Source organism: Hippocampus comes, unplaced genomic scaffold (genome assembly GCF_001891065.2).
Source record: "Hippocampus comes isolate QL1 unplaced genomic scaffold, H_comes_QL1_v1.1 scaffold186, whole genome shotgun sequence".
Lineage (NCBI taxonomy): Eukaryota > Metazoa > Chordata > Actinopteri > Syngnathiformes > Syngnathidae > Hippocampus > Hippocampus comes.
In genome coordinates, this window is record NW_017806236.1 from 1,083,076 (window position 1) to 1,111,049 (window position 27,974).

A 27,974-nucleotide genomic window follows, 5' to 3' on the forward strand; every position below is an offset into this window, starting at 1 on the left:
TATATATATATATATATATATTATTGCTGCATGTTTGGAAATGTCGGTGTTTAGGGGAAAAAAAAGAAAGAAAAAAAAAACTAGTACGAATTTTGGAGTGCAGGACCAAACCAGTAGCGTTCATGGAGACAAGCTATTGGGATGATTTACCCCCCCAATAATTACACCAAATGCCAAACGTGTCATTTTAGAAGTGTGTGTCCAATTTATAGCCCTTCGCATGAATCAGTACCCAAAAAGTAGCTCTCAGTTTCAACGTTCTAGTCCCAAAACATATATTTTAAGTTAATCAGAGACTTCAAATTGCCCATAGGTGTGAATATGACTAGTTGTCACCTATCTAGAGAGGAGAAGCAATATAGAAAGTGAACGGATGGCTGAATTCTTTTCCTATTCAACTGTTCAGGAAGCTGAGTGGCACCAGTGGAGTGAAAGTGAGGAAGACATCGCCTCAGAGGAAGAAGAGACAACATATGTAAACATCACTTTGACTATCCTTAAGCGACTTATGTAGGAATAAGTAACTGCTGTCTCATCTTGAAGAACAGAAATGATGTGACCGCTTCTTCTTGTCCCAGCAGGAGTGCTGCGTCAACGACCCGAGCTGCCATCCACGACTGAATAGTGATATTGAGATAGTCAGGAGCCTTTATTCACACAATTCAGTCACTGTCGGGTAAACATTGAAACAAAAATCAATCATGTTTCCACATTAAACTTTTCTGCCTTTTAAACTCCTGCGTACATTCTGCGCTTTTCAGGGAATATCAATCAATTGATCAAGTGGATGTTGATCTGAACATTAGCGCCAACATTTTGAATGCAAGTTAAAAACTCATTTTCTTTCCAATTCAAAACAAAATGCAGACTTCCTCTTGCTGTGCTGTGAACCACACACATTTTGGTTTGGTGTCCGTAGGAGGACGTGGCTAAGGCCTGGAGAGTTAATACATCTGAGCCCATCGTTGTCCGCCTACACTTCTCTTTGTCTCAATATCTCGATGGCCCCGGTGAGATTCTGCACAGCGCCTATTAAAATCTGACATCAGCGTTCTCCCGTGATGACGACCATACACGATTTCTCACTGTAGAACCGTCGGTGGAAGTCTTTCAGTCATCTAATAGACACCATTTCAATCTTGGAAAGCAACTGCAAAGGTAGGAGCATCATTTTCTGTTCACATATTAGGTCAGAAAGACTAAGCTTTCAAGATTGGCGCGCAGCGTTTTAGCCGTCTTCATCTCCCGGGAGTGGAACCATTTGACGAATGAGAACATGATAGTGAAACAGAGGAGAAGACACAGCTGGTTCAGGCCTGGTGGAACCATGAAGAAATTCCGTGCAAGACTCAGCATCTGGCTGCCACTCTCGAGGTAAATAGCGTCCAGTATCTGATGTTGCTGCATGTTCCGGGCTTTTCTGATCACCTCTCCCCCTTAGATCAAACACACTCCAAGATCGCAGCCTGAGGGGAAGGATTATTTTGCCCCCCATGAAACTGAACCATTTCGCCAATCACACGACATCCTATAACATCAAGAATCCATCAGGAGAACTCTTCACTTACACACCTAGTGGAAAGGTCAGTTCTGCCTCTTGAAGATATCCAAGACGTTGATGGTTAAAAAAAAAAAAATGGGTGAGGCCTAACCAGTGACATAATTTTTGTGATGTTTGCCTTCATATACATTAAAGAAGCAGGGTGGCTGAAGTGTAGTCAGGGCCTTGCTGGCCCAAACACAATCAGAAACACTGCCCTACATTTACAACTTACCTGAAATAGTAATAATGTATTTCCAACAGTCACTTTCATATTGTTAAATGTAAAACTGCTATATTGTTGGCCCGGTGCTCCAGGGGTTGGCGCGTCGACCTCACAGTGCCGAGGTCGTGGGTTCGATCCCGGCTCCGGCCTTCCTGTGTGGAGTTTGCATGTTCTCCCGGGCCTGCGTGGGTTTTCTATGGGTACTCCGGTTTCCTCACACATTCCAAAAACTTGCATGGCAGGCTGATTGAGCACTCTAAATTGTCCCTAGGTGTGAGTGTGAGCGCGGATGTTTGTTCGTCTCTGTGTGCCCTGCGAATGGCTGGCAACCGGGTCAGGGTGTCCCCCGCCTACTACCCGAAGACAGCTGGGATAGGCTCCAGCACGCCCCGCGACCCTTGTGAGGATGAAGCGGATCGGAAAATGAATGAATGAATAAAACTACTATATTGTAGTGAATGCTCCTGTGACTTGAATCTGGATTTTATTTGGGTATCTTCTTCCACAGAGGGTTGCTGTGTCAGGCGTGAAGTCGTCAGCTCAGCTCAGCACCAAACAGCTGATAGAGCTGCTGTTCTTCTCTCAGGCCATAGGACACTGTAAGACCACCCCGACTCTGCATCATGGCTTCTTGATGCAGGTAAAGCAAATTAAAGCATGTGGAGAATGCAACTCCACACTTGCTTCTGTGATATTTCGTGAGACGTTCATGTTTGGAATGAATTTGCAATCTGGTTGGTTGAAGGGTCAGTCCCATTGTCAAAAATAATTGAAGTTACATCTGCCAGCACGAATTGTAAACGTCTCGGGCAGATTAGATTCACACGGTAGCACATACAAATCAAATCAAATCAGATCCCACTTTGATGTGCGCACAGGTTATGAGGTACGCAGAGCAGAGGATCCCCACATTGAATGATTACTGCGTGATTTGCGACGAGAAGCATGTTTTCCAGAATGGTCCCATGTTGAAGGTAAGCCTTTGCAAACGTTAAGCTGCACCGAAACAAATTAATAAGAATTCCCTTTTTTGAATTGCAAGCCTGCCGTTTGCACCAGGGAACTGTGCGTCTTTTCCTTTCACACCATGGGAGCGATTGCAGGCGCCACAGAGGAGGTGGCCACCGGTGCAGAGGTCAATAACGCACCCCGTCGTTGTTTTCACATCAACTTGGGATGATCCGTTTTCAAAAGGATTTTTGCTCCACAGGTGGTCGACTTGCTGGTGGCAATGTGTCGGTCAGCTCTGCAGTCGTCACGTAAAAGCATCATATTTGAACCGTACCCATCTGTCGTTGATCCAAAGAACCCCAAAATGCTGGCCTTTAGTCCAAAGGTATCACCAGAACTCGGCTGATATTGACGGTTTGATATGAAGATTCAGTGAATTTCGTCTCAGGTTTTTTTGTTTCATCACAGAGAAAGAGCTATGAAAGGTTGGAAAAAGCTCTGGACAGTGTCCTGCTGGTTAGGAGCATGACACAGGTCAATCCTACACTCCTGTCATTAATTTCACACGTTTGGCTTTGTTTTGACTTTGTGATCATTGTCACGCAGGGTTCATATTCTGAAATCAAAAAGCAGATGGATAAGATAGACCCTCTCGCCCTTCCTTTACTGCAATGGTAAGTCGCAAAGCATATTGAGCTTCACTCTCGTCGATTTAACAATGTGTGTATTTCCTATGCTAGTGGTATACAATTTGCATTATGGTGAGGAATGTATAAAATACGGGGTGCTTCGAAAATTTTACTTCATTTGAAATAGAAACATCTGACAAATTGTGGAAATGAAGTAATCTGGAAAATTTCTTGTTAACGTTCCAACAATGCAGTGGTGCCTTTAAATTTATATTTGAGACAGATAATACTCACAGGCATATTCTTTATCCTCAGCCAAAAACGATTGATAATAGAGACGCTTACTGAGCCACTTAGTTGTGAAACTATTATTTCTCGACTAACGTCATTATACGGCCCCCCTAGTGACCACTCCAGAAATAGCCACAATGAATTAATCATGATCCACAAAGGGTTTCATTTTTTTACATTCTATTACATTGTTATAACTACATGTGTGAAAGTAAAATATTATGCACGGCAACACCACAAAAAAAAAATTCCCATCGTTTCAATCAAAACCAGGCATGATCGTCTTTGTAAATCTAACCATATGGTGCAAGCGTACTTAATGCTCTGACTGCTTCGAGGATCAAACATGGGCCATCAGAGTGAGTCTCATCTCTTTGTTCGTATGTTTGACATCAGGATTTTATCGAGCAACAGATCTCACATTGTCAAGCTTCCCGCCACCAGGGTAGGACAGTGCAGTCTTTCACTTCCAGTAGCAGTACATATGGCTAGTGTAGCGGCCCCGTGTTAGAAAATATAGCAGATGACGTTGTTGTAAGTGTGTTGTGCTTACGCCGTGTCTCTCTTTTCTTTGCTCGCTGCACAATAGCAACTGTCATTTATGCACACGCCTCACCAGTTCCTGCTCATCAGCAGCCCCCCGACCAAAGAGGCTCGTTTTCAAACTGCACGCAAACTCTATGGCAGCACCTTTGCCTTCCAGTGAGAACATTGGTGGTCATTCTTTCACATCGATGGAACACATAGGTCCTGATTCATCTCATCATCACAATATTTTTTTTTTTTGCTTTCCACAGCGGTTCCCACATTGAAAACTGGCATTCCATTTTAAGAAATGGACTTGTGAATGCCTCCAATACCAAATTCCAGGTAAAGAGATGACGATTCTTCAACTTTATCTCATGAACTCGGGTTCACCAACATCATGTCGATCTTTCGGCATTGTGATTTCTTCGGGATGTTTGTTGGAGACGTGATTATTTGCACATGTAAACGCGTGCAGCGATAGAAATGAAGTGTTGCAAATTGATATCTGTTTCCTGCTATGTTCAATCATTTATGAATATACCAGTAATATGATCAGTGTCTTAACATGGTGTGATTTCAGACGTATGCATCCCTTCACATTAATCAGTACTCAAGAAGTAGCTCTGAGTTTCAAAAGCTTCAAACGTCTGATAACGTTTCAGCGTTGTTGGTAGTTACACATGTTTCTTTTTTAAAAGATGCATGGAGCTGCGTACGGCAAAGGGATCTATTTAAGCCCAATCTCAAGCATATCGTTTGGATATTCTGGTATGATTTCACTTATGTTCATTAAAAAAAAAAAAATTGAAGTCCTTCTTTAGATTCCTGTAAGGTGTGCTCTTTTCTGTTCAGACATGGGCAAGGGACAACACCAGATACCCACTAAAGAAGAACTCCTGAAGAAATGTAATCGGATAAATAGAATCCAACAAGTAAATCCCTCTTTATTCATTTTTAATTTTCAAAGATGTCCATCCTGACATTTCACATGATATTATCTCATTGCTGTAGGATCTCCCTTGCAGGTTTCTTGAAAGCAGGAACCTAAACTGTGTCGCACTTTGTGAGGGTACGTATGAGCAAAATCATTTGAAATTTTTCGCAACACTTTCTCATAAAACGGGTTTGCTCCCTGGGTTTTCATTTCACAGTCATCACGTCAACGGATCTTAAAAAGCACGGGAACATCTGGGTGTGTCCCATACCCGACCACGTGTGCACACGTTTCCTCTTTGTGTAAGAACAACCAAACGCAAACTCTTGTGTCCAGATTGACTGACACTGCTCAACGCTTGTACTGTCTTTATGTGCCTCAGGTATGAAAATGGTTGTGTGGGAGATGTCCACATCAACACTCAGGAAGAAGAGATCCAGAGTCAAATTTTAGAGGTCATTGCAACCAAGCCCAGCTGAAAAAAAATACAACAAATCACGGAGGACATGGAAAAGTGTCATTACACAATATGAAGTAGCATTTTTCCACAGAGGTCTTGTTTTGAGAGAAAAAAAATTGTCGAAACTAGAATTGAAAATGTTTTTTTTTTTGCCGGGGGTGATTTTTTTAAAATTTTAACTAAGTTTTAAATGTGTTTTTTTCTAAGTATGAATATTTCAAATTGTTCTTTCATGTGTTTGTGTTCAAAAAGGCAATCACAACTTCAAAGCAGTGAAAATCAACAAGAACAACTCGAGGGCCGAGTAATCGCCTTTAAAAACGATCACATGTTCAAGATGATGCTTGCTTTTGTTTCTTATAAACTACACAAAGTAAATCATAAAGCTGCGCTCATTGTTCATATCAGCAAATAACAGGAGATGCATCCCATCCCGTGAGGCGGAATGGCAACATTATAACACTATTGTGCTTCCATATGAGCCCCACAGCTGCCTCCCCAATTTTCTCCTGCCAGCATTGTTGACATCTGAGGACAAAGCTTTTTTTTTTGAGGGGGCGGGGTTGTTTTACAGCCAAAAAAAAACCCATAGCTGCTCCAAGGTTTAAATGTTCTTATTAATTTACAGGAGGCCCAAAGTGTCTCACGTTTTCTGGGTCAGCCCAGCAGGCGACTTAACTGACTAAAAGGAGGACAAATGTCTGCATTAGCCCAAAGGAAGACATTTCTTAAATACCATACGGCCCCTTGTAAAGGGCGCAAAGGACAAGTAAAGCCATCGAGAATGTAACTCTCTCTTATTTAATAAAACAGGAACATCAAATTGTCATTCGAGTTAAAACAAGTGCGTCAGTGCATCTCATCAAATGTTGTGTATTCAGCCGCTTCATTCAAGCAACCGCATTGAAGCTTCAGGGTCTCGCCAAAGTTGCTCGTCAACCCGATAAATGACATTAACGACGGAATTCAATGAGGCAAAATGTTGCATGTGCCTTTAAGAGCTTTTTGTGCCACTGCACTGTCGGAGCCTCATGTGTGGTTGTGGGCATCAGCTGTCCTCGTTGTTGAATGGAGCAAGGACCTCTTTTCTTTCACGTCAGAGGGATTCGACGAAGAAAGTCCTTTTTACTACTCCTTTGCAGTCATCTGAGAATGAAAGAATGCCGAATTGACAGAAAACTCAAGTTGGATTACGAAGCAGTTTGATTCTGGGAAACTCTTTTGGAAAGCGCACCGGTTATTTAAAGAATTAATTCATTTTTTAACTTTTTTTTAAAGAATGGCAGAAGCCATGGCTCAGAAGGTGTGTTCAAGTACTTCACTCAACCCAGCCATTCAATCTTTACCTCCTACACTCGGTCTGAACAACTTCAGGAGAGTCAGGCGCACGGAGGACAGCGGTCCCTATCCCATCCCTGGACTCGCCACAGATTTTCTCCACATGCGAGTGAGAGAAGGAAGCAAGATCCGCAATTTGCTGCGGTTCGCGACAGCTCGCATGCGAGGCGAGGGAAAAGACAGCCACGGGCGGTCAACGAGACAAATTGTCTTCACTGGCTCAGAAAGAGGGGTCACCAAGACCATCACCTGTGTGGAGATCCTCAAACGGAAAGTAGAAGGACTCCACCAGGTGTCCAAGCTCTACTACAAGACCGTGGATGAAGTCTGGGAAGCGTCAAAACACGGAGTGCCAGATGTAACCATACAGAGGACGGTCCCTGCCATCTGTATCTTGCTCTCCAAAGACCCTCTCAATCCCCACGAGCCCGGATACCAGCCTCCCCACTCAGTTAGCGGTCCCACAGAGGATACAGGGATGTGCGGAGCAACGCTCTGGCTGCCTCATTGCCCCATGGTAGCCAAGAGATTCTGCCTGGAGGACGAGAGCAAATGTGTTCCATGATCTCCCAAACTGAGCCTCCAAACAGATTTCTGCGTTCAGCATGTTGGAGGTTCATTTGTCAAAATCTGCAGACATTCATCTCCGAAAATGCTCCTATTACCAGAGCTATGTAAAGTCCTTAAAATCCTTCTTGAGGATTATTATCGAACAAGTGATTTATCTTCAAGTTTTTACTGTTAGTGATAACAGCATTAATCACCATATAATAATATGATTGACTATTTTGACCGCTTCATCTTCATGATGAAGGCCGTCACTCGTGTGACTCTCCACTTCATCTTGGCTGACACTGATAGCAGTGCTGACTCTTGTTGTCAATTTTGCCCATTCAGTGTCAGCGTGGAAAAAGAATGAAATCTTTGGAAGCTTCAATAAAAACAGTTTCTTGTCCTCTCAACCTTTCCTCTTCTCTGCTCTACTGGAATAACTTGATTTTCTCACGACTTACCAACAAGTGTATTTTTTTTTTTTTTAGATATATACAATTGATACACTGCTGTGGTTAAAAACTCTTACTGGTGGAACTTCATATCATTTAAAACAATCATCATTCCTTTTACAGATTTATTTATTTTTAGATATATACAATTGATACACTGTTGTGGTTAAAAACTCTTACTGGTGGAATGTCATATCATTTAAAACAATCATCATTCCTTTTACAGTCCCTTTTACACACACACACACACACACACACACACACACACACACAATGGCCTCAAAATCTGATTTATCAGCAATCGGTTATATAGCCCCTCATGATCTTTTTTGAATTGGAAGGATTTCACTGTAATAGTCTGCCAGCAGATTAAAACCCAGAAACATTAACTAACATTGAAAATGAATGTGAGCAAAGCTGCTTACTATCTCCGTATGGATGCGAAGCATATTATCGCATGATTTTTCTATAAATCCAGGACTAGATATTAACATTAAAAGGAAAATGGAGAAGTAACACAGAGGGCTAACACTTGTGTTTTACATACATGAGTGTATAGCACAACAAAGTATTACAATGGAACAAGGAATGAATGGAATTATTTATTTGCAAAATTAAAAAGAAAACAAATGATGTGTGATCAGACATTGTTGAAGTACTGTCCTACGGGAACGCAAAGTTTTTGTTCTTCCATGTCACCTTAGGCCTAGGGGTTCCGTGCTGATCACCCCACCGCCCAGTTTCTGTACACAACCAGAGGTTTGCCACAGTTGATACGTTGGTTGCATGAGACATTCGTAAATCAGTGTTAAATTAACACTAAATATCAGTTATAACTTTTATTTTCTGCAATGTCCAATTAATCAAACGTAAAAAAAGAAGAGGTGATAAATTTACTTCGGTGTGCCTGCAAACTTGATCGATACGTCATCAATCATCCCTTCTGTCACTGATTGGTTGATTTCTTAAAAATCATATGAATGTCCAATTAATCAAACGTAAAAAAAAAGAGGTGATAAATTTACCTCGGTGTGCCTGCAAACTTGATTGATACGTCATCAATCATCCCCTCTGTCACTGATTGGTTGATTTCTTAAAAATCATATTAGAGGCAAGAGAAAACTTTTTTTTCATTGGACAAGAAGTTATTTTTTTAACTCCGATCTCCCCTTTCAAGACTTTTAGGGGGCGGGGGCTTGGAGCTTTTACACACTAAATATCTGTACTGCTACACTACAAGTATATAGCGTGTCAGCACTTGTAGTTCGAGGTCAACTTCGCCGGGGAAAAAAAAATGGCGCATGCGCATCAGGAACTGATGACGTCTGAGTCTGGCTAAGCGGCGTTGACTGAGCTTCCTGCTAGGACAACTGACCGGTCGGTCGCAGCTTGGCTGTCCTGCATCATGTTGAGAGCAGCCGTCCGCCTGTCTTTCTCCGGTGTTCGGAGTTTGACACTTCCAAAACCGGTTTGCCAAGGTACTTGTCACCAATATTTGCGCGGCGTTGTTACTTTAGGAGCTGAGGAAGGTGTTCGTGACTGGTGGCGGACACATCAGTGCACCCTCGCTGCTCCCGAGCTAGCTAACGTTAACACGTGTAACGATCGTTTACAAATATTTAATTACGCCTGTCAACGTTTTGTGCGATAGAGTACAGACTCAAACTATGAACAGCCGTTTCACATATGGGCGCGGTGGCCTGTTAACGCCCGTTTGGGTAGCTTGATTCGGTGTGTGTCCTTGCCGTGACCCAGTTGAAAGTGTCATGCGCGGGGCCTAGTGGTAGTGCCGCTAATGCTAATGCGTTGAGCGAACAGAGTTCAAATCCCTTTTTGCCACCGGGTTGTCCAAAATGTTTTATGACGTCTTAGTGTGCTATTGACACGCGTATTTGGCTAGTGTTGAATTTTATAAATGTGATATTTTAATTTGTCGGCCTCCAGCTCTTGTGACCAGGACGCCCTTAGCCATACATTGCTAAATTCCATTGTCAGACATTCTTTATTCCAAAGTCGAAACTGTTGTGTTTTTAAAACGACGCAACACTTTACAGTTTACGTTTTACTAGCTGTCGTTCGCTGTGGACAGCGTGCCTTTCAGTTTTACGTACAGTGCATTAAATTGAGATTATTTTTATCACTGTCTTCTGTCAGGTGCGTTGGCCTCAAGGTGCTATTCACATGGGAAACAGGAGACCGACGAGGAGTTCGATGCACGCTGGGTAACCTACTTCAACAAGCAAGACATCGATGCGTGGGAACTGCGAAAAGGTAACCTCATCGCCTGGGTCAGGAGGGTTACTTTTGAAATGTACCTGTACTCCAATTCAGGTACTTGTAACCTGTTAAGTAATGTGGTTTGCTTTACGAACTGTACCACAAAGCAACACCTCACTTTGACAGACATGCATGGATCGATGTATCGGTAGACACGCACTTCATTCATTGCATGAGAGAAAGGAGATTTGCTTGCTCCATGTTATTGTTATAAACAGTGATACCGGGAAAAGAGGATGAAAGGGCACACATTAAGCTTATGGAGGCAACATTTGATGCCAGTTGCCCCCCATTTACCGCCCCAATCTCACCTACACAAATGCACGCACTGCGAAAAAACACTTTCATACCAGTGGCAAATTTAGCCTGCTTCCACATTAGCTGTGTTTGAAGGACACATCACAGAAAGTTCCCCCGCCTCCCGTTTGCTTCCAATGACTGCGCGAGACGAATAGTGACAGTTTATCTACTTGTTGTGCCCAGGGCTCAAATAAACGACCAGGTCCGTGGCATATGTCGATCTGCGCAGAAATTGTAATCCTGCAAAATTATCCCCATTTTTAATAAATGTGCCTGTAATCAGATTCCATCTTTTTTCCAGTAAGTGTAACAGTATACTGTTACATTTTTGTATTCTGAATATGTAATGCCAGTACACGTATTCCATTACTCCCCAATCCTCTTCATCATCAGAAATCATGACAAACCAAGCAAGTTATACACATTCAAGCAGTGGCTGTGAGTTGTTTGCATGGATTTTCTGTGGCTGCTCTTCCTTCCTCCCACATTCCAAAACCACGCCTCTTAGTCGGTCCAGGGTGTACTCAATTCTAGTCAGGTGGGACAGATAAAAGGATGGTTAGTTAACGTATGCTTACACATCATTCTCAAGAGGACGCTGGTAAGGTTTTACATTGGGTCTTCTGTTTACAACAGGCCCAACATACCTGGTTTCATCATTACAAACACAAATTAGTTTGTTAGTTTTCAGAACCTTGCCCCAGATGAAATGGCATGTTTCGTTGTCTTGGTTTCCCTGAACAAAACACTGCTTACTTTTTAAAACTGTAATCATGCCTCTATTACTGCGTCAATTTAAGGTAGTCTAGATTCACACTGCAGGGCATGATGCCCATTTCTATTTATTTATTGTTAAATCCTATCAATTTGTTGTCATACAAAAACGAACATGACTCCTAATGTGAAGGGAACGCATCTGTGATGTGTGCCGAGCATGCACACTAAACATGATGTTGAGTGCGCACACACACACACACAAAAAACTGTAATGTTTCAGATTATGGAAGTAAATATGGTCCTGCATGTAGTGTGGCTCATGTTAGATTGACAAAGGAGCATGGTGGGTAGAGGTAGGAATATTTTCAGGAAATGAGATGACGCTCTTCAATCTCATTTTATGGAGAGTTGGCGACGTCTGCTAAAGATTACATCACGTTATTGTCGCACTTAATTGAACCGTCTGCATGACTGAATGACTACTATCACCACTTCACCACTTTATAGCTTCATATTTTAAGTGGGATCAAATTAAAATCAAATACAAAAGTAACACTGTTACTCAAAACAACTTCGCAGATCCACAGACAATTGTCAGAAGTCTCCCGAGCACTTCCCACGCCAGTGCAGAGTGCATGTTTGGTTTTTGATGATTTCTTGGTCGGATGTGAAGAGAGTGGTGCTCCTACTGAAGACGCATTGCATACATATCCGATTTAAATCCACATACAAAAGAGGCCCGGGTCAGGTTTGGAAAAATCGGAATTGTACTGTTCACATTGCATGAAAAAAATCGGATATATGTCGCATCTGGGTAGAAAAATCTGACTTGACCTGCAGTGTGAACATAGCCTAAGTGATCTACTGTGGGGGATTCAATATAATTTCACGTTATGTCGAAATAGAGCAGTAGAGAATGACACACCCGCAAATTCATTGTGCCACACCGTCTATTGAGGAAGAGCCATGGCACTTTTTAAGGAAATATCAGCCATCCATTTTCTATGGTGCTTGCCCTTTCACACGTGTTCAATTTAAATATATTGATCATTTTGTGTCACGTTTAAAAAAATGTGCATTCCATCTGCCAATGGAAATGTTTCAACTATCACGTTTATATCATTAATGTGTCTTTTAGGGATGAACACGTTGATTGGTTACGATCTGGTACCTGAGCCAAAGATTCTTGAGGCAGCGCTGCGAGCTTGTCGGAGGTTAAACGACTTGGCCAGTGCAATCCGAATTCTCGAAGCGGTTAAGGTGAGAAGAAACGCTGCCAGTGACCGTCTTCTATTTAGTTGATTGATTATTGAGCATCTCTTGCCGGTTGCCTCATCAAGGATAAAGCTGGCCCACACAAAGAGATCTACCCATACCTTCTTCAAGAACTTAGGCCAACATTAGACGAGCTCGGAATCTCTACACCTGAAGAGCTCGGTATTGACAAAGTCTGAGTAAGTTATCTGAGCCAGCGTTTTCTTGACTTGTATCGCTAGAAGTCAGTCTCCTGCAATGCGGTTTGTTTGTCTTCCAGATCAAGTGGAATTGGAAGTCCGAAGAACGCAGAATCTTGTCTATCAACGTTTGCCTCATCCGTCTGATATTTAAGTTTGCCTTTATTGAGTTCTTTTGCTTGTAAAATATTGATGAACCTAATAAAGGACAATTTATCTGTAATGTTTGTCGCAAAATTTTCAGAATACTGTTTTAAAAGAAAACGTTGAGTACTTAAGGAAGCAATAGATTCGTTATGAGTTGCTTCAAGAGAGGCTGCACTTGTTTGGAAGTGCTTATGTGAAGTTCACTTGTCGCCACCAGAGGCCAGCATTTTCACTTTATTAAAAAGCCATCTACTGCTTTTGTGGGTTTTTTCATTTCAGGGACAATGTTCAATGCAGAGATTCAAATAAACATGTTCAAATGGCACGTTGGTTTTACAGTGTAATCAATTCAACACGCGAATTAAAGAATCAAATCAATAATATACCATCATCTGATGTGATAGATTGTAGGTAGTTATTGGCGATTCATGTTAAATGTTGTTAAAGCAAAAATAGGACTAAATGAGACCTCTGTCAACAAACTGCTTTTTTTGCACTACTTTGTGTAACATGGTCATGACATCCCAAAAATGGATCTGTCACATTTGGTGGACATATTTTTTTTCGGAAGAGATTGAATTGATGGATTGAAGATAATTTAACCAAAATACAAAGGATATAATTTAAAAAATATATATACAAATCTATTCAAATGATTTTTTTTTGGTGTGAGATTTGAAAAATTAGACCAAGAAATCTCTTCAAAACCTTTTCCACTGTTATGTGATACTGTATTTATTAAACGTATTCAAGTGTGTTTTGCTAATCGAATGTGGCTGTAAGTTTTGCTTTCATCAACCAATCAGAGGACGGTAAATGCTGACATCATCGAGGGTAACTCGCCCTGTGACGTAAAATTTGAAATCTGATTGGTTAAAGAAACACCGGTCTTTCCATTTTCTGCTTATCTCTTTATCCTCACAAGGCTCGGGAGTGTGCTGGAGCCTATCCCAGCTGTGTTCGGGGTACACTCCGAACTGGTTGCCAGCCAATCGCACGGCACACATAAACAAACAACCATTCACGCTCACAATCACACCTACGGACAATTTAGAGCAGTGGTTCTTAATCTGGGTTCGACGGAGCCTCTGCCTTGGAGGTTAAGACACACGAGCCTCAACATGTCAATCAGTTATGACACGCCCGCTTGGCCATCGCTGGCTGTAGATGATCGCATTACATTGCTTGTCCAATCAGTGCGGCGGGAAATTGAGTTCGCTCAGTCGTCACCGTGTGACTGTCGTGATAGTACGTTACACAATTTAAAAAACCTATACTTATGCCATGTAATTTTATTCACTTTTTTATGTTTTAATAAATGTGTTTTTTAATGTTTTGAATTTGTAAAAAAAAAAAAAATCATTTTTATTTTTCACTAATGAAGGGTTCGGTGAATGTGCATATGAACGGGTTGGGTACCTCTAACAAGGTTAAGAACCACTGATTTAGAGTGTTCCATTCACCTACCATCCATGTTTTTTTCGGAATGTGGGAGGAACCGGAGAAAACACACACAGGAAGACGGAATCGAACCCTGCATCGCCGCACTCTCAGGCCGACATGCTAACCAGTCGTCTACCGTGCTGTGACAGGAAAAACAACTACCAATTTACAAAGCTCTTAGCATTTATTGCCAAAAACACCCACACCCAATGGAAACACAACAAAATGAAGCGAATAGACTGTTTGGATTAAATTAATACATTTGTATTGAAGTATTTTTTTAGGTTGTAAATGTAGGTCAGCGCAGCGAAGATCATAGTCAGAGTTGCTTGCACTATTATTGTAAAAATACAATAGACCTCATTGGCAACTGTTCTTTTAAGCATTCCCGCACCTTTAAGTTGCTGTTGGAGCCTGCAAGGAAATCCGCGTTTACGAGCGGTAGGCGGACCTCATTCATTCATTCATTTACGCAAGTTGGGGGTGTAAAAAAAAAGACAACCCAAGATGTTTGTAGTTTCCAAGCTCTGTGACCACGCAGCTGTTCGTGACCCCACCTCCTGCTCTTCATCCTCCTCCCCTCCTCCTCCTCCTCAGCTCCACACAGCTTGTTCTCCTAAAACAAGAAGTGCCCAAGCAACCAGGTCACTCTGGTTCCGAGCCATCTTTCCCGTCCGAAAAGCTCGTGCGATGCGATTCGTTCGCGCGGGGCCCAAGAAGAAGGAACAAGTCGATCGGAGATGATGGATTACTCCAAGGGCCAAATGGTGAGTGTCGACGACCGCTCGGTCGAGGCTCACCACTCGTGTTTGCTTATCCCCGACAAAGCGCTGCAGGCCACATATCTGCTCGCTTACCTCACTCCCCCTTGGTTGCTTTTAACCCGCTAACCCACAGCAACACACTTGGTTTATCCATTATCTTTTATATGCTCCCTTTAATTAGCTGGTTCGATTAAACCGAACGTTGGCCGAGGTAGATTGCTTCCCATTTCAAGACAGGACACATTTACGTTTAGAAAGTTTCCTGTCTTGTGTGTGTATGCATTTGTTATATTTTATATCGTAGACCACTTGCTTTTTAAAGAAACACCTAGGTCTATGGTATTCTACAATTTGATGCCTCAATGTGGGAACGGTTCAGTTTAAAATGATCACATCAAAGGAAAGAACTGTAAAATGTCAATGTATCTAAAAATAATTATCTATCTATCTAGCTATCACATGAATGCGCTTTCTTCCCAGAACACAAAACGCGATGCGGTATCCACTGGCCACCTATCATTGCTCGCATAAAAAAACAAAACAAAAAACCACTAATTCCAGTGTTTCCTTTTTGTGTATGTGTTTGAGGTTTTTCAGACCACTCTCCACAAAGGTTTGCTATCCTCCAATTTGATGCTCCTCTGTGGAAAAGTTTCCCCATAAAAGAATGAAGCCATTTTAGATGAACGAACACATAAATGTGCTCCTGTAACTTGTGTTTTCGGCCACCCTACATCAGTTGCACATTAAAAAGATATTCCAATGTTTTATAGCTGGAAATGGTTTCCTTTTTTATTATTGGCTAGCTAATTTCAGACAACGGTACAAAGCTAGCCATAGCCTTCAATTTCAAATGTGTGATACCTTCCCTTTATTTAACATTCTGTTAGTTCCAATGATAACATTTTCTATAAATCATGATTTAATTGGTTACAAGAAGACATAAGGTACACGCGACATTAAAAATAATAGACCTGATAGCCTCAGTAATATGCTAATATTTAGATAGCTATCATCTCTTTATCATTCTCTGAGACGAGAGTTATTTTGTTACTTGACCCTCAATGACAAAACCTGTATTTATTTACAATTGAATCAAATTGAAGTCATGGTATTGTGTATGTCTCAGTCCAGCTTATCTGAGGAGGGCAGCTCCGCAAGATGCCCCCAGCCCAGTCCTGCCGGCCTGAAGCTGGAGGCGTTGATGGAGCACCTCCAGAGACAGCAAGTAGCCAAACAGGACATGAACCTTCAAGAGAAACACCTCCTTCAAGCTCAGCTCCTCTTTGCCCAACACGCTGCTACTGCTGCTGCTGCGAGGGCACCACAGCAGGACCTATTCAGCAAAGCGGATGGACTCACTCAGCAAGCTATGAACAGCCATCTAAGCCGAGTTAATACGGGGGAAGAGCAGGATGACGATGATGGTGAGGATGACGACGACGGTGACTCTGATGAGGAGGAAATGGGGGCGGATGCAGAGGACAGCGAGCCTCATAAGGAAGCCAAGAAGCTCAGACTGCAGCCGGTTATGGGCCCCCCTTTCAACTCTTGCCCCGGGCTTCAACCAGCAGCCGGCAAGTCGTCTCCTCCTCCTCCGCCTCCTGTTGCCATAAAACAGGAGCAGGAAGAGAAGGAGGTGTTGTCTCCTGTTGGTGCACCTGCCTTCATGTCGGCCAACGGCTTCACGGACTGGGCCTACGACGAGCCTCTGAAACAAGTAAGCATCCTCTATGTTAAGTGGAACAACTGCAACCCCCCCGGCCCTTCCCGCCGGGAGCCCTTTCTTTTGCTGCTGAGAGAAGAAACGTGGCTCTTTTGGCAAAGCTCCCAAAGTTTAATAGTTCTCAATTACCCTTCACAGCGGAGAACGTCTACTTCACTTCTCTCATGCGCTCTTGACAAAATGCCACCAGCGTGGCTTATTCCCCTTGGCTGCCGTCCAAACCACAGTACTGTAATTCGGTAGCAATATGTGTGTTTTCACTGACAAGGCTCAGTGGTGGTTTGGAGACCTGGTGACCTTAATTTTAACACCCCCCCCCCCCCTTGCTATCTCATGGAAGAACATTTACTAAGTCAACCTGCCACTATCCACCCCTTTCATAGATAGATGAACAAAATAAAATAATGACTACTTTAGAGCAAACTAAATTAGCAAAAATGTCTTCCGGTGTGTATTGTTTTCTGGTTAACAGAAGCCAATTTAAAAAAGCCCTCTTCTCCCCTTGCGTGGGGCCCCTACGTCAATACAATTCATTCTGACTAATGAAGCCTGTAGCCCGAGGGGCCGCCAGGCTGATGCCTCACAGCATGCAACTGTAAAGTTTACTTCTTGAAGCGCAGCTTCAGTGAAGCAGAAGTGTTGGTCAAGTGCTTTGACACGCTCCCCTCTCACATACTTCTGTTTAATTTTATTTACCTATTCAGTTCACCAGCCCATTGTGTTAATTGCTTGAGTTAAAGAAAAAAATCTTTATCCATGACTGTTTACACCCCTAAACAACTGGTTGCTAACATAGCCCTGCATAATTTAGTTGTCTCCTAGCAACACTACATGGCACTGTAATTCACATGCAACTAATCAATACATAATGGCAATGAGAACGCAAGTCCTTTCTTCAGCACACCACTCAGGGCTGTGTTAAAAACACCACTCTCTGTTTAAGGGAACACATAAAACTGCGCTGTTAAAAATGCATCTCGGAATTGTTAAATGTTTTTGGGCCAGTTTAATTCTCCCCTTTGCTTGAAGCGTCACGGCCCATTCAGAGTCATGTCAAACTGTGATTTTTCACAGGGTCTTTATATGTGAGGTGTGGGCTGTCACCTGCAAGTGAAAATCCTCAGATCTAGATTCACTTTTGGATCCCGTCCCTTTGGCTAACCAGATTTAAATGCAGCGCTGATTGCTGTTAGAAATGTTGTGTCCATTGGTTTTAGCAGGCGCCAGCAAAATTTAAAAAAAAAAAACATTTGATAATAATGGGTGCACGCTTTCCGTTCATTTTTGTCTTCTTAGCCCTCTCGGTCATTGTTTTAAAAGAGGCGTCTTTGGCAATACAATAAAAGATTCCCCACGCTGGACGGTCATTGTTCGCCCATTGTGTGCAGTCTCACTACAGTAAAGGCTTTCATTGCCACTTTGCGAGGGGGTGAAGAGCCCCCCCATTTGCTCAGCAAGGGGTCGGATAAATGATCTTGACTTGTATGGGGGATTAAAGGCAGAATAATTTGATTTGGATTAAAAATTTAGTACCCCCCTGCTGTGCCATTGAAGTGCTACATTTTCACTTTTGCTCTGTTGAATGATTTTATAATGAGGCCTTAAAGAATCAATTAAAGACGAAGGGCGGGGGTGGAAAATGAAGCCTCAAATACTACCACATAAAAATCCATATAGATGTACAACTGGTGTTTAGCAAAAGAGATGCCTTACCGCTAGTCAAAAGTAGAGTTTAAAAGAAACCTTTTGCTGACCTACATACTGAATACTATCAGCATTCCCAGGGTTAGTTGTGTGAAAGCTCTGTGAGCAATTAACTGCCAGCTCTTTTGTTAATAGAGCCACAGTAGGTCTCACTTGCTCATCAATAAGGGGGGGAAGGGTTTTATTTCCATTTGATGGTGAAAGGACTGGGATGTTTATCTACCTTCACGTCAATAGAGTTTCTACGCCGGGGGAGTAGAAGGCCCTTTTATTAGAAATTCTAAGCCCAGCTATTACATGTGTCAAAAGCTATCCCAGGGTGAGGTTTGGGTGAGAGGAGGCTGCAGACAGTCATTTTGTTGAAGCTACATGGGAAGACATTTAGTAAATAATACCTCGTAGAGATAGCAGGGTGTAAACATGGACTGTGGAGGTTGCTCGAAATTGGGCTGAACAATTAATCAAATTGAAAGCAACGTAATAATGAGGTAGAGTTCAGTTTTCAAATTGCAAAGTCTGTAATTTTGAAATCGTAAGAAAACAAAAAACTAAGAAAAAACAATTAGGTGAATTGTGTATTACCCAGATATTAAGATACAAAATAAACTTAGCTCCATAGCTCATGATGGTCCTTCTCCAAGGAAGCAGTACAACGATTGAGCTGAACAAAATGAGCCAAGTTAAATGTAAATAAGGTTACTCTTTTCGCTCATTATCATCTAATCAACACACAGACTTTCGCCAATGACTATTTTGCTGCACAGCTTTCGCAGAACAAGAAAATGTACTTTTGCAAAATTTCTCTGACATGAGTTGGGTTCAAAAGCACCAGTGTATTTGTTTCCAAGCTAGTTATACCACTTTCAATTGGTTAGTATTGCCTAAAAATAACACACAAAGAAAAGTATGAATTTGACCATATTTGGCCATATGTATATTTCATGTATTTATTTATTTACATTGAGTCTAGATAAGTTTGGTGCTGAAAGGGGAAGGCAAGTCAAAATATTTTCTTTGTAGAATGTGACCCCACTAGTTCAAACATGATATTCTGATTAATATTGCGGCCATTTTGTCACTAGCTGCTGTCGACTGAAAATGACATCACACTTGCTCAGGGCTCAGGTAACGCCACACCTGTTTTCTAAGTTTGGTCATGTGACATTGGAAGACTGAGTTGTGATTGGTCATTACCTGATGAGGCCTAAGCAGCTGTGATATCATTTTCAATTGACAGGAAGTGGCAAAATGGCCGCCCCCGAAATGAATAAAAACAGGTGGATTTTGCTGCTTAATTCATATTCCACAAATGCAAAATATTAATCAGAAAGCGATGTTTAGATTAGTGGGTCGCAAAGAATATCTTGTTAGGCAAGCTTTTGACTTGACTTCCCCTCTAACAAGTGCAGTCCACATGTTTACATATCTTTTTTTTTATCATGAAAAATGAATAGTTGAAGTGGTAAAGCCACAGATTTGTTTGCATTATCATCTGATTCATTACTTTCTAACTTAATGTTTGGGCAACACTTGTTTGGCAAGGCAAGGCAGCTGTATTTGTATAGCACATTGCATACCCAAGTCAATGTACTTCACACAAGCAGAGACACCTGAAAGCAGTTGGAAGAATTTTATCGAGTTATTGTAGTCAATACCTAAAACTCAATTTGTGGTTCTGCTTAATTTGTCAGGTCTTATCCAAAGATATAACTGTTAATTGCAAAGCAGAGGTGTCAAACACAAGGCCCAGGGGCCATATCTGGCCCACCACAAAATTGCACTTTGTCTTCATTTTGAATAATGTTGACATTTCAGCCGTGTTTTGTTCCCAATCCCCCTTTTAAAATAAATCTTATATTTGAACAGGTTTTCCTGATCCCGGAATTCAAAACTAGTTATTCAAAAGTTTTGTTGGGGTATATGTAATATGAGGCAATCCTACATTTTATTTGGTTTCACAGTCAGTATGGCCCTCTGAAGGAAACCATAACCACGAAGTGGGACAAAAATGAGTTTGACACCCCTGTTGTAGAGTAAGCTGAACCCATAATACCAAATAATTTGCGTACAATAAATCAGACATAGTTTATTGCAATACAAATTAATATATTGTTTGTTTTTGTTAAAAAAAATAAATAGGAGGAAGGCTTCAAAAAAAAATTAATCGCACACTAAATTGCGATCACATAATTTAGAGGAGGAGGGTGTGAATCACAAATAATTTTTCTAAATCATTCAAATCTTACAAATTGCATGTCTTTATTCCAAAAACTGCTGCATCCGGGGGAAAAGCCATTATAGGAAACTCGTGGCCTCGCTCGGGTCCATGTGAGCAAGAATTGTTTGAACAACTGCTTTTCCTAAGATGCCACCGTTGAAAACAATTTTTCGAGACTGTTATTATGTAAACGCCCCCTTAGTTGAAGCAATGATGGAAAAATCAACGAAATTATTCCACATTGAGTCAAAAGAGGCGAATATGAGTGCTGTTTTTACTGTAAACAGAAGGGGAGTTGTAGTTGATGGTATTTTTGTTGTTTTGGTTCCCATGTGCTTTATAGCTGAGAGTGTGAAATGTTGTTATGGGACCGTTCCTTGAACCATGGTTTGGGTTGTGAAGCAAAAACAACGGAGATGTTACAATCACAATCAGAGCAATGAGCAAAACATTCCATTATTTTGATGAAGCACAAGTGTGATAAATGGACAAGACGATCCCGTCGGGTACAAGCACATGTTGTGTTGTCTAAAACACACCCTTGTTTTAGGACAAAACATCAAATTGAACTGAATCGTGAGCCGCGTATGCCGACAAGCCGACCGGTAACAGTTGTGGTGACAACAGTGACGTCAAACGGTGACTTTTGGATGCACCATGCACACAGCACAAACTCCCTTTTGCCGAGCTGTTTCATAGTGCTATCATCTCACTGCTGTGCACGCATGTCTGCGGCACAATAACATCTCAGCAGGATTTTCTGCACGGTTGCACACTCACTCACATTTTAACCTTTAACTGTCACATTAAGTAGGAGCTCATGGAGCAATAACATGTCACATTAAACTACCTCATGACAATGGGGCCTTCTCCTTCATCTCCCTTCAGCGCCACAGCGCTGAGCAAACTCTCCCCCTTTACTTGATGTATTATGTATACACACCAGAGCAATACAGGCACCCTTTCTGTTGGGGGACTAAGGGCGGGGGGGTAAGTAAGGGGGAGTAATGTCTTGGGTGGTGTGCAAGGAACTGTTAACACAAACACACATATGACAAAAGATTCATGCCCTCCTAATTAATTTAATGCTTTTCCCGCCATTGGACATGTGTGTTTCACGTTGTATTTCTATACTAATTTGAAGTTCATTTTATTGTGCGTCCGATGCAAAATATGTATTTTATGAACAAATGCAAAAAAGAAAATAGAAGATTTTCAGTACGGTAATTCCATCCATATATATATATATATATATATATATATGAGATCCATTCTATACAAAACACCAGCAAAAACTACTTCTGAGAGAGAACATGAACGAAAGAGGGCAAAAAACAATGAGGACGCAGTTAAAAGTAAAATGACCATAATTTTTATTCTCTTTGTTTTTTACATTATGCACAACTCTCATTTTCTGTGCAATAGACTAATTGTAACATGTTTGTTACATATTTTGATGCATTTTCATGATTTAGAAAGCATTTATATCTGAATGTTGAGGTGGGGCTTGGAACGGATTAGGGCATTTACATGGAAAATGCATCTCTACTTCCAAAATTTTCGAGTTAAGAAATTTCTTCCAGAACCAATTGATTTCGTAAGTAGAGGTACCACTGTATTATGCATTCCGATTTTTAAATTTAATGATCTAATTATTCAGTAATCTGTATTTTTTTTCTGCCAAAAATTGCCACCTCCTTCCAAAAAATCTATATTGGTACTTGTAATGCATACTAAACATGAATCTAAATATTATCAGCACATATTTTTCTGCATCTTAATGGCCATTTGAGAGGATAGAGATGGCTGTAAATTGCACAGAATGACGCTCTGTCATGAATCTCCTTTGCTTTCTTCCCATACCGACTGAAAAGTGTTCTACCGGCCTTAAATCGGCAAAATTCTGGCGCGTTATTGTAATTTTGAAAAGGCCTCGTATCAGCCGGTTTATTAATCTGTCGGGCCCTTCTCTCTTCATACACAGAGAGCTCCCATCTGGGCTGAGGAGAACGAAGGAGGAAGAGGCAGAGCAGAACCATCCAGGGACTTTGCAAAGGTCAGTCAATTCACTGGAGGTCCCTTTTCTGGTTTTGACGAGAAATGATGCTAATGAGCTTTTGCATCTGCGATATAGCTTTACGAACTGGACAATGACCCCCAGCGCAAGGAATTTCTTGATGATCTGTTTGTCTTCATGCAAAAACGAGGTCAGATTCTCATTTCCTATTCTTTTTCTAATGTCGTTTTTTTTTTTTTTTTTTAAAGACGCTTAGAATTCTGAAAACGTTTCCAAGCATATGATATGTTTGAGTAGTTAGCAATGTTCGGGGCTATTATTAGTTGACTTTTACTTCATGTGTAACTAACTAAGAGATGCTAATTAAAATTTTAACACCCAGTCAAGCTGGAACTACAGTTTGAAGATGTTTCTCAGCATTACATTTTTGTGTGACATAAATCACATTTTCTCAACTGATACCATTGTCCAAAGCCATCCATTCATTCATTTGATGGGTTTTCCCATTTGAGGGTTTTATTTATTAAAGTATCCACACAGTATGTGCTTGGATATACAGTATATTTCATACACAGTTCAAGCCGATAAAGACCTTTCAGAACAAATAAGTCAGCCCACCGAAGAGGTCACCCGCAGGCCGACCGTGCATGTGTTCACGCTTAGCCTAAGCTAATCTTATTTCTACAACTTGTATTTAGCCTTCTTCATTAACTGGCTTTACGACAGCGGCTCAGGCTCTGCGGAGTTAGCTGTCAACCCCGTGATTGGCAGCCACTGCTGCTCTCCCAGAACCACCCCCCACGCTTGCTCAAATCAATTCTCAAACAAAGCAGTTGCTGTGGAATTACCCCCCTAACCCCCCCGCATCCATCTGAAATAAACCTCCTTAGAAGAGTCTATGCACAGAGATTGCATGTGCTGAGCCTTTTTGTTTATTTTTTTTCAACCTGCTATTATCTCTGGCCTGAAAGTGAGCAAAGCAGACCTTGTCCATGTCGACCCGATCTTTTAATAGCTGGTTTCTCCCTTTAAATTTTTTTTTTTTTTTTTTTTTTTTAGCAAATCACTCATAGCTGCAATTTGAAAAAAAATTGATGTCATTGTAATTGGTGTTTTGCTTCCTTCAGGGACGCCTGTGAACCGCATCCCCATAATGGCCAAACAAGTGCTGGACCTGTACAAACTTTATAAGCTTGTGACAGAGAAGGGAGGCCTGGTGGAGGTCATCAACAAGAAGATTTGGAGGGAGATCACCAGAGGTCTCAACCTCCCGACGTCCATTACCAGTGCGGCTTTCACTCTGCGCACGCAGTACGTGTCTGAAACTATGACAGCGGATAATGTCAAGGTTTATTATTACCCGAACGGTCTCAAAACCATCCGGATGGTACACTTGCTCATGATAAGGCACACGGTGTCCTTTCCATGCCTTGGCAGTCCCAGTTTATCTAATGATAACGCAAATCATTTATTACTCCCGGAATGGGGACATTTATATGTTATAACCGCAAAGAGCAAAGTCAGAACGCTATAGGTGCAAAGCAAAATCACAGCAAACTTAGGTATGTTAAAAAAATTGGGCATTTTAACGTTGATAACACATATTAATATTGCCCAGTTAGCATTTAACAAACAATTTGCAGGAGAGAACATAATTTCTGCTTCGTTGAGTGTGTTGGGCAAGTTACTTATTATCGTAATATTTTTTTTAAATCGTCTCTGAAGTGAAATGTGTATTCACTAAAACTGTGTAAGTACATTATTAATCCAGTAAAGGGCATTCGTGTGGCACTGGTCCAGATGTCTTGATGCTTTTACTGCTACAGATTTGTCTCGCCACATCCATCCGTCCATTCATTATCTATAGCACTTGTCCTCATTCAGGTCACGAGCTAGCTACAGCCTATCCCAGCTTCCAACTCTGCACAGGTATGCTGGAGCTAATATTTGAACCCAGGACCTCAGAACTGTGAGGCAGACAAGTGTCTTGAAAAAATTAATTATATTTTATAAATACAGGGGGAGCATTAGAGCAAGAAATCCAAATCAAAGAAAAAAAAACTTGAGTTTAATTAAATATGTTTCTTTTTTTTTTCTTTTTTTTAGGTACATGAAGTACCTGTATCCTTTTGAGTGTGAAAAGAAGGGTCTGAGTTCTCCAGGGGAGCTGCAGGCGGCCATCGACAGTAACCGTAGAGAAGGTCGGCGTCCCAGCTACACCAACAGCCTGTATCGCTATTCGCCCTCTCCAAACGCCGCTCCGCACAACCTCCTCTCATCGCCCACGATGCAGACCTCCACCTCTGGACACAACACTTCCAGTCAGTCAATCAGCCCAAATGTGAAGAAAAATCCAGGTATGATAAGCACCTTTTTGTTTTCCCTTTTCCTCAATCCATTCTTACTTTTGTTTTAAATGGGCATTCTGCACAATGGTACAGATGAGGCTTCAACTCCAGTGATTCCCAGCCGGCTGCCCATGGCACTGGCACTCGGGCAGCAGCAGCAGCAACAGCCGCCGCAGCAGCAACAACAACATCATCAACAGCAGCAGTTGGCCCAAGCAGCCACTCTGGAGCATCTACGTGAGAGGCTGGAGCGTGGCGTAGGGGGCGCTCTTGCTGACGGGCCAGAGAAGAAAATGATGCGTCTGGCAGAGGAGCAGCAGCGCCTCATGCAGCAGGCGCTCCAGCAAAACCTCCTGGCGATGGCCTCCCACTTCAATCCCCTGAATTTCAAGCTCAACAATGGTCATGGTGAGTGGTCCTCGCCGCTCGCATTCATGGACCTCATGGGAGGCGGCCATTTAAGGGAAATGTTTGACTTTGTTTCCCACAGAGAGCAAACAGGATTTGTCCCTGAGTATCTCCACCAATGGAGCGGCCAGTATTAGTGTTTCTGTGGAAGTCAATGGCACCCTGTACTCCGGTAAGTTGTTTAAAGATGAATTAACACTTATTTATACCCTATATATTCAGAAACTATTAACGCAATCGAATGTGTTACATTTTCCAGACCAGTAATCAGATTAACTTTACTTCACTGTGTGCTACTATTTTTGTCATTTTCCTTTAGTTTAAAAAAAAAAAAAAAAAAAAAGTTTTTGCTTTCCTGTGGAGTGACAGCGCGTATGCTAAGTCCCCAGTTTCAGCTAGCCGCGCGCACACGCACACACACACACACACACACACACACACACACACACACACACACACACACACACACACACACACACACACGGGAAAAAGACTATGTGTAGCGCTATGCGTATGGTAGTGTATGTGGAATTACATTTTGACATATACACAATCAACTCTGTCAATCTTCATGACTTTACAAATTTGATAGTTCATACTTAGATTTATTTCAAACACAGGGGGTTGAGCTAATGCGAAATAGCTGGAAAAGCTAATGGTACGAAAACAATGACGTAGCCATGATGTCATTCCATTGCCGGAAGGTTCCAGCACTCGCTGTGCTACTCGCAGCCACTAGGAGGCCTACCTGCGCTTGACATGGGAGGGTTGCCCTAATACGCTGGACTCAATTGCGCTTGTCTTTGGCAACAGGAACCCTGTTTGCTCAGAAGTCCGGACCGCCAGTGGTTTCGCAGGCTGTCACTCCAGCAGGGACGAGCGGTTTCAGTGCCTTCTCCTCCTCTCACAGCCCCTCATCTTCATCCTCCACCTCCTCAAAGGGACCAAATTAAAGATCAGTTGTTCTTGTTTTTTTTTTTTTCTACTCCATTCTCACCCTTGTCATTAAGCAGTATAAATTATAGGAGCTCTAAAGTCAGGCAAGAATTGTTTGAAATACGTCTGCCACTCGGTCTAATGTCTTGTTCTTTCAGTCTATCGGCCTTGACACACTTGGATGTTTTTTTTATGATACGTTTGCTGTTAGTTTGCGTTCATGTTGTCAAGCATGTGGCCTCGGAAAGCTTCGAAACGTAACTTGCTAATCTTAGTTCCTGATGTAAGCTTTTTTTGAATCGTAGTGATGTTCACATGTTGAAGTGTCTTTAGTGCTGAGAGAGAATCAAAGCTGTTTTTGCAACCTCTTTAGCTAGTTTGTCATCCTGTTCTGCTGCCTATGGAACAGCGGTGTTGCCAAAGTGAATGAAGACCAAAAAAGCCTTAGCTCAGTGTCGTAGTTCTGTTTCGTGACCAGTGCATATGATTTAAGCCGACAGATGGCTGGTTATTGCGAGTAGTTTTCATGGCAACCTTCAGGGAAATGTATACACTTTCAGGTACCGCAGGACCTTATGTATTTAGAAGGATTTTTAAGAAACATTTGCTGGTTGGAGTTTTTATTTGTATTTTATTTTCTTTATTTAATTATTGTAGTTCTGCCTCGAACATATCTGCTGGGAGTCATTTGTGTAGAAGAGATGCCATACTTACCTCATTTGATCAATTGTTTTTTTGGGGGGGGACTTTCTGAACTCAGGAATGTCCACTGGACCCATAACTCTGCTGTGATGTATTTTTGTACAGGCGACGAATGTATCATTATTGACCTCACGTTGGACTGAACCAGTGCTACCTCAATCCTTGAAAGAAATATGCAATTCTTAAAGCAGCGGGAGCTGATGTAGCCATCTGCTGACGTGTACTGTAAGTGGACAATCAAGAAAAATTGCCAACAAGATGTTACTGAGAACTTGACAAGTGTGAACACCAAGGCCCTGTTTTGGTCTTTGACAACATATTAGTTGGATGTACGGTCATGTGGAATAAAATAATCGTGTGCTGTCCAATTGTTCTCCCCCCCTCCTCCTTAACCAAACAAATTAACTTGAGCATTTTTTTTTCAGGATAGGCCCAATTTTCGGATGTCTAAAAGATTCAACCTTGGACAATTGTCATGTGGTGTGTTAACAAAAAAATCAAATAAATACTTGCCAGTGGGCAAGCTGGTTTATGCCTGAGGTGTTATGTATGCTCACCGTCATGGTTTTCGACGGATCATGCGATCAAAGAATATACTTATAGCAGCAAAGTCAAAGCTGCTGTCTCACAAAAAAAAAAGGTTTAGTTCAATATATACACATTCACACAGAATTAAAAGGGAGTGGAAAATTAAATCAAGTTTACACTAACACCTGAACCATTGAAATCTATACAATGGATCTCTGATGCAGCAAATAGAAGGTCGCTGGGGTCAAAGTACAATTTATGTCAATGTTTTCAGTGCCCAGACAATTTTTAACCAATCATTCACAAACCTTTTGTGTAATATACTCCCATGTCACAATAACAGACAAACTGATGCATTTTAAAAGATAACTGGGCCAAGGTAAC

The 27,974-nt window shown here is 41.7% G+C and overlaps 4 protein-coding genes across 4 annotated transcripts in view; all 4 read left to right on the forward strand.

Moving 5' to 3' along the window:
* LOC109507539 (poly [ADP-ribose] polymerase 6-like) overlaps positions 1 to 5,703 on the forward strand; it is a 14,732-nt gene extending 9,029 nt beyond the window's left edge. The window contains exons 2-22 of the mRNA XM_019857041.1: positions 407 to 475; positions 582 to 676; positions 762 to 822; positions 920 to 1,010; positions 1,092 to 1,158; positions 1,225 to 1,374; positions 1,442 to 1,583; positions 2,275 to 2,406; positions 2,645 to 2,740; positions 2,809 to 2,901; positions 2,977 to 3,102; positions 3,186 to 3,251; positions 3,324 to 3,391; positions 4,034 to 4,082; positions 4,227 to 4,339; positions 4,435 to 4,507; positions 4,864 to 4,933; positions 5,018 to 5,097; positions 5,177 to 5,234; positions 5,317 to 5,401; positions 5,482 to 5,703. Of these exons, the coding sequence (XP_019712600.1) occupies positions 407 to 475; positions 582 to 676; positions 762 to 822; positions 920 to 1,010; positions 1,092 to 1,158; positions 1,225 to 1,374; positions 1,442 to 1,583; positions 2,275 to 2,406; positions 2,645 to 2,740; positions 2,809 to 2,901; positions 2,977 to 3,102; positions 3,186 to 3,251; positions 3,324 to 3,391; positions 4,034 to 4,082; positions 4,227 to 4,339; positions 4,435 to 4,507; positions 4,864 to 4,933; positions 5,018 to 5,097; positions 5,177 to 5,234; positions 5,317 to 5,401; positions 5,482 to 5,578 (1,881 nt within the window). The 3' untranslated portion in view covers positions 5,579 to 5,703. The remainder of the gene's footprint in view (positions 1 to 406; positions 476 to 581; positions 677 to 761; positions 823 to 919; positions 1,011 to 1,091; positions 1,159 to 1,224; positions 1,375 to 1,441; positions 1,584 to 2,274; positions 2,407 to 2,644; positions 2,741 to 2,808; positions 2,902 to 2,976; positions 3,103 to 3,185; positions 3,252 to 3,323; positions 3,392 to 4,033; positions 4,083 to 4,226; positions 4,340 to 4,434; positions 4,508 to 4,863; positions 4,934 to 5,017; positions 5,098 to 5,176; positions 5,235 to 5,316; positions 5,402 to 5,481) is intronic.
* Positions 5,704 to 6,813: 1,110 nt separating this feature from the next.
* On the forward strand, positions 6,814 to 7,849 carry LOC109507541 (ribonuclease P protein subunit p25-like protein). The gene has a single exon (XM_019857042.1). The coding sequence runs from the start codon at positions 6,839 to 6,841 to the stop codon at positions 7,460 to 7,462; it is 624 nt and encodes a 207-aa protein (XP_019712601.1). The 5' UTR covers positions 6,814 to 6,838; the 3' UTR covers positions 7,463 to 7,849.
* A 1,384-nt stretch (positions 7,850 to 9,233) lies between these two features.
* Positions 9,234 to 13,121, forward strand: cox5aa (cytochrome c oxidase subunit 5Aa). The gene is made up of 5 exons (XM_019857273.1): positions 9,234 to 9,379; positions 10,056 to 10,172; positions 12,334 to 12,455; positions 12,536 to 12,649; positions 12,730 to 13,121. The coding sequence occupies exons 1-4, from the start codon at positions 9,307 to 9,309 to the stop codon at positions 12,647 to 12,649; spliced, it is 426 nt and encodes a 141-aa protein (XP_019712832.1). The 5' UTR covers positions 9,234 to 9,306; the 3' UTR covers positions 12,730 to 13,121.
* A 1,387-nt stretch (positions 13,122 to 14,508) lies between these two features.
* Positions 14,509 to 27,596, forward strand: LOC109507662 (AT-rich interactive domain-containing protein 3B-like). Its single transcript, XM_019857272.1, has 9 exons — positions 14,509 to 15,006; positions 16,133 to 16,723; positions 22,636 to 22,707; positions 22,786 to 22,858; positions 23,796 to 23,979; positions 24,775 to 25,025; positions 25,110 to 25,424; positions 25,507 to 25,596; positions 26,238 to 27,596. Exons 1-9 carry the CDS (start codon positions 14,980 to 14,982, stop codon positions 26,375 to 26,377), a joined length of 1,743 nt encoding a protein of 580 aa, XP_019712831.1. The 5' UTR covers positions 14,509 to 14,979; the 3' UTR covers positions 26,378 to 27,596.
* The last annotated feature ends 378 nt before the right edge of the window (positions 27,597 to 27,974 follow it).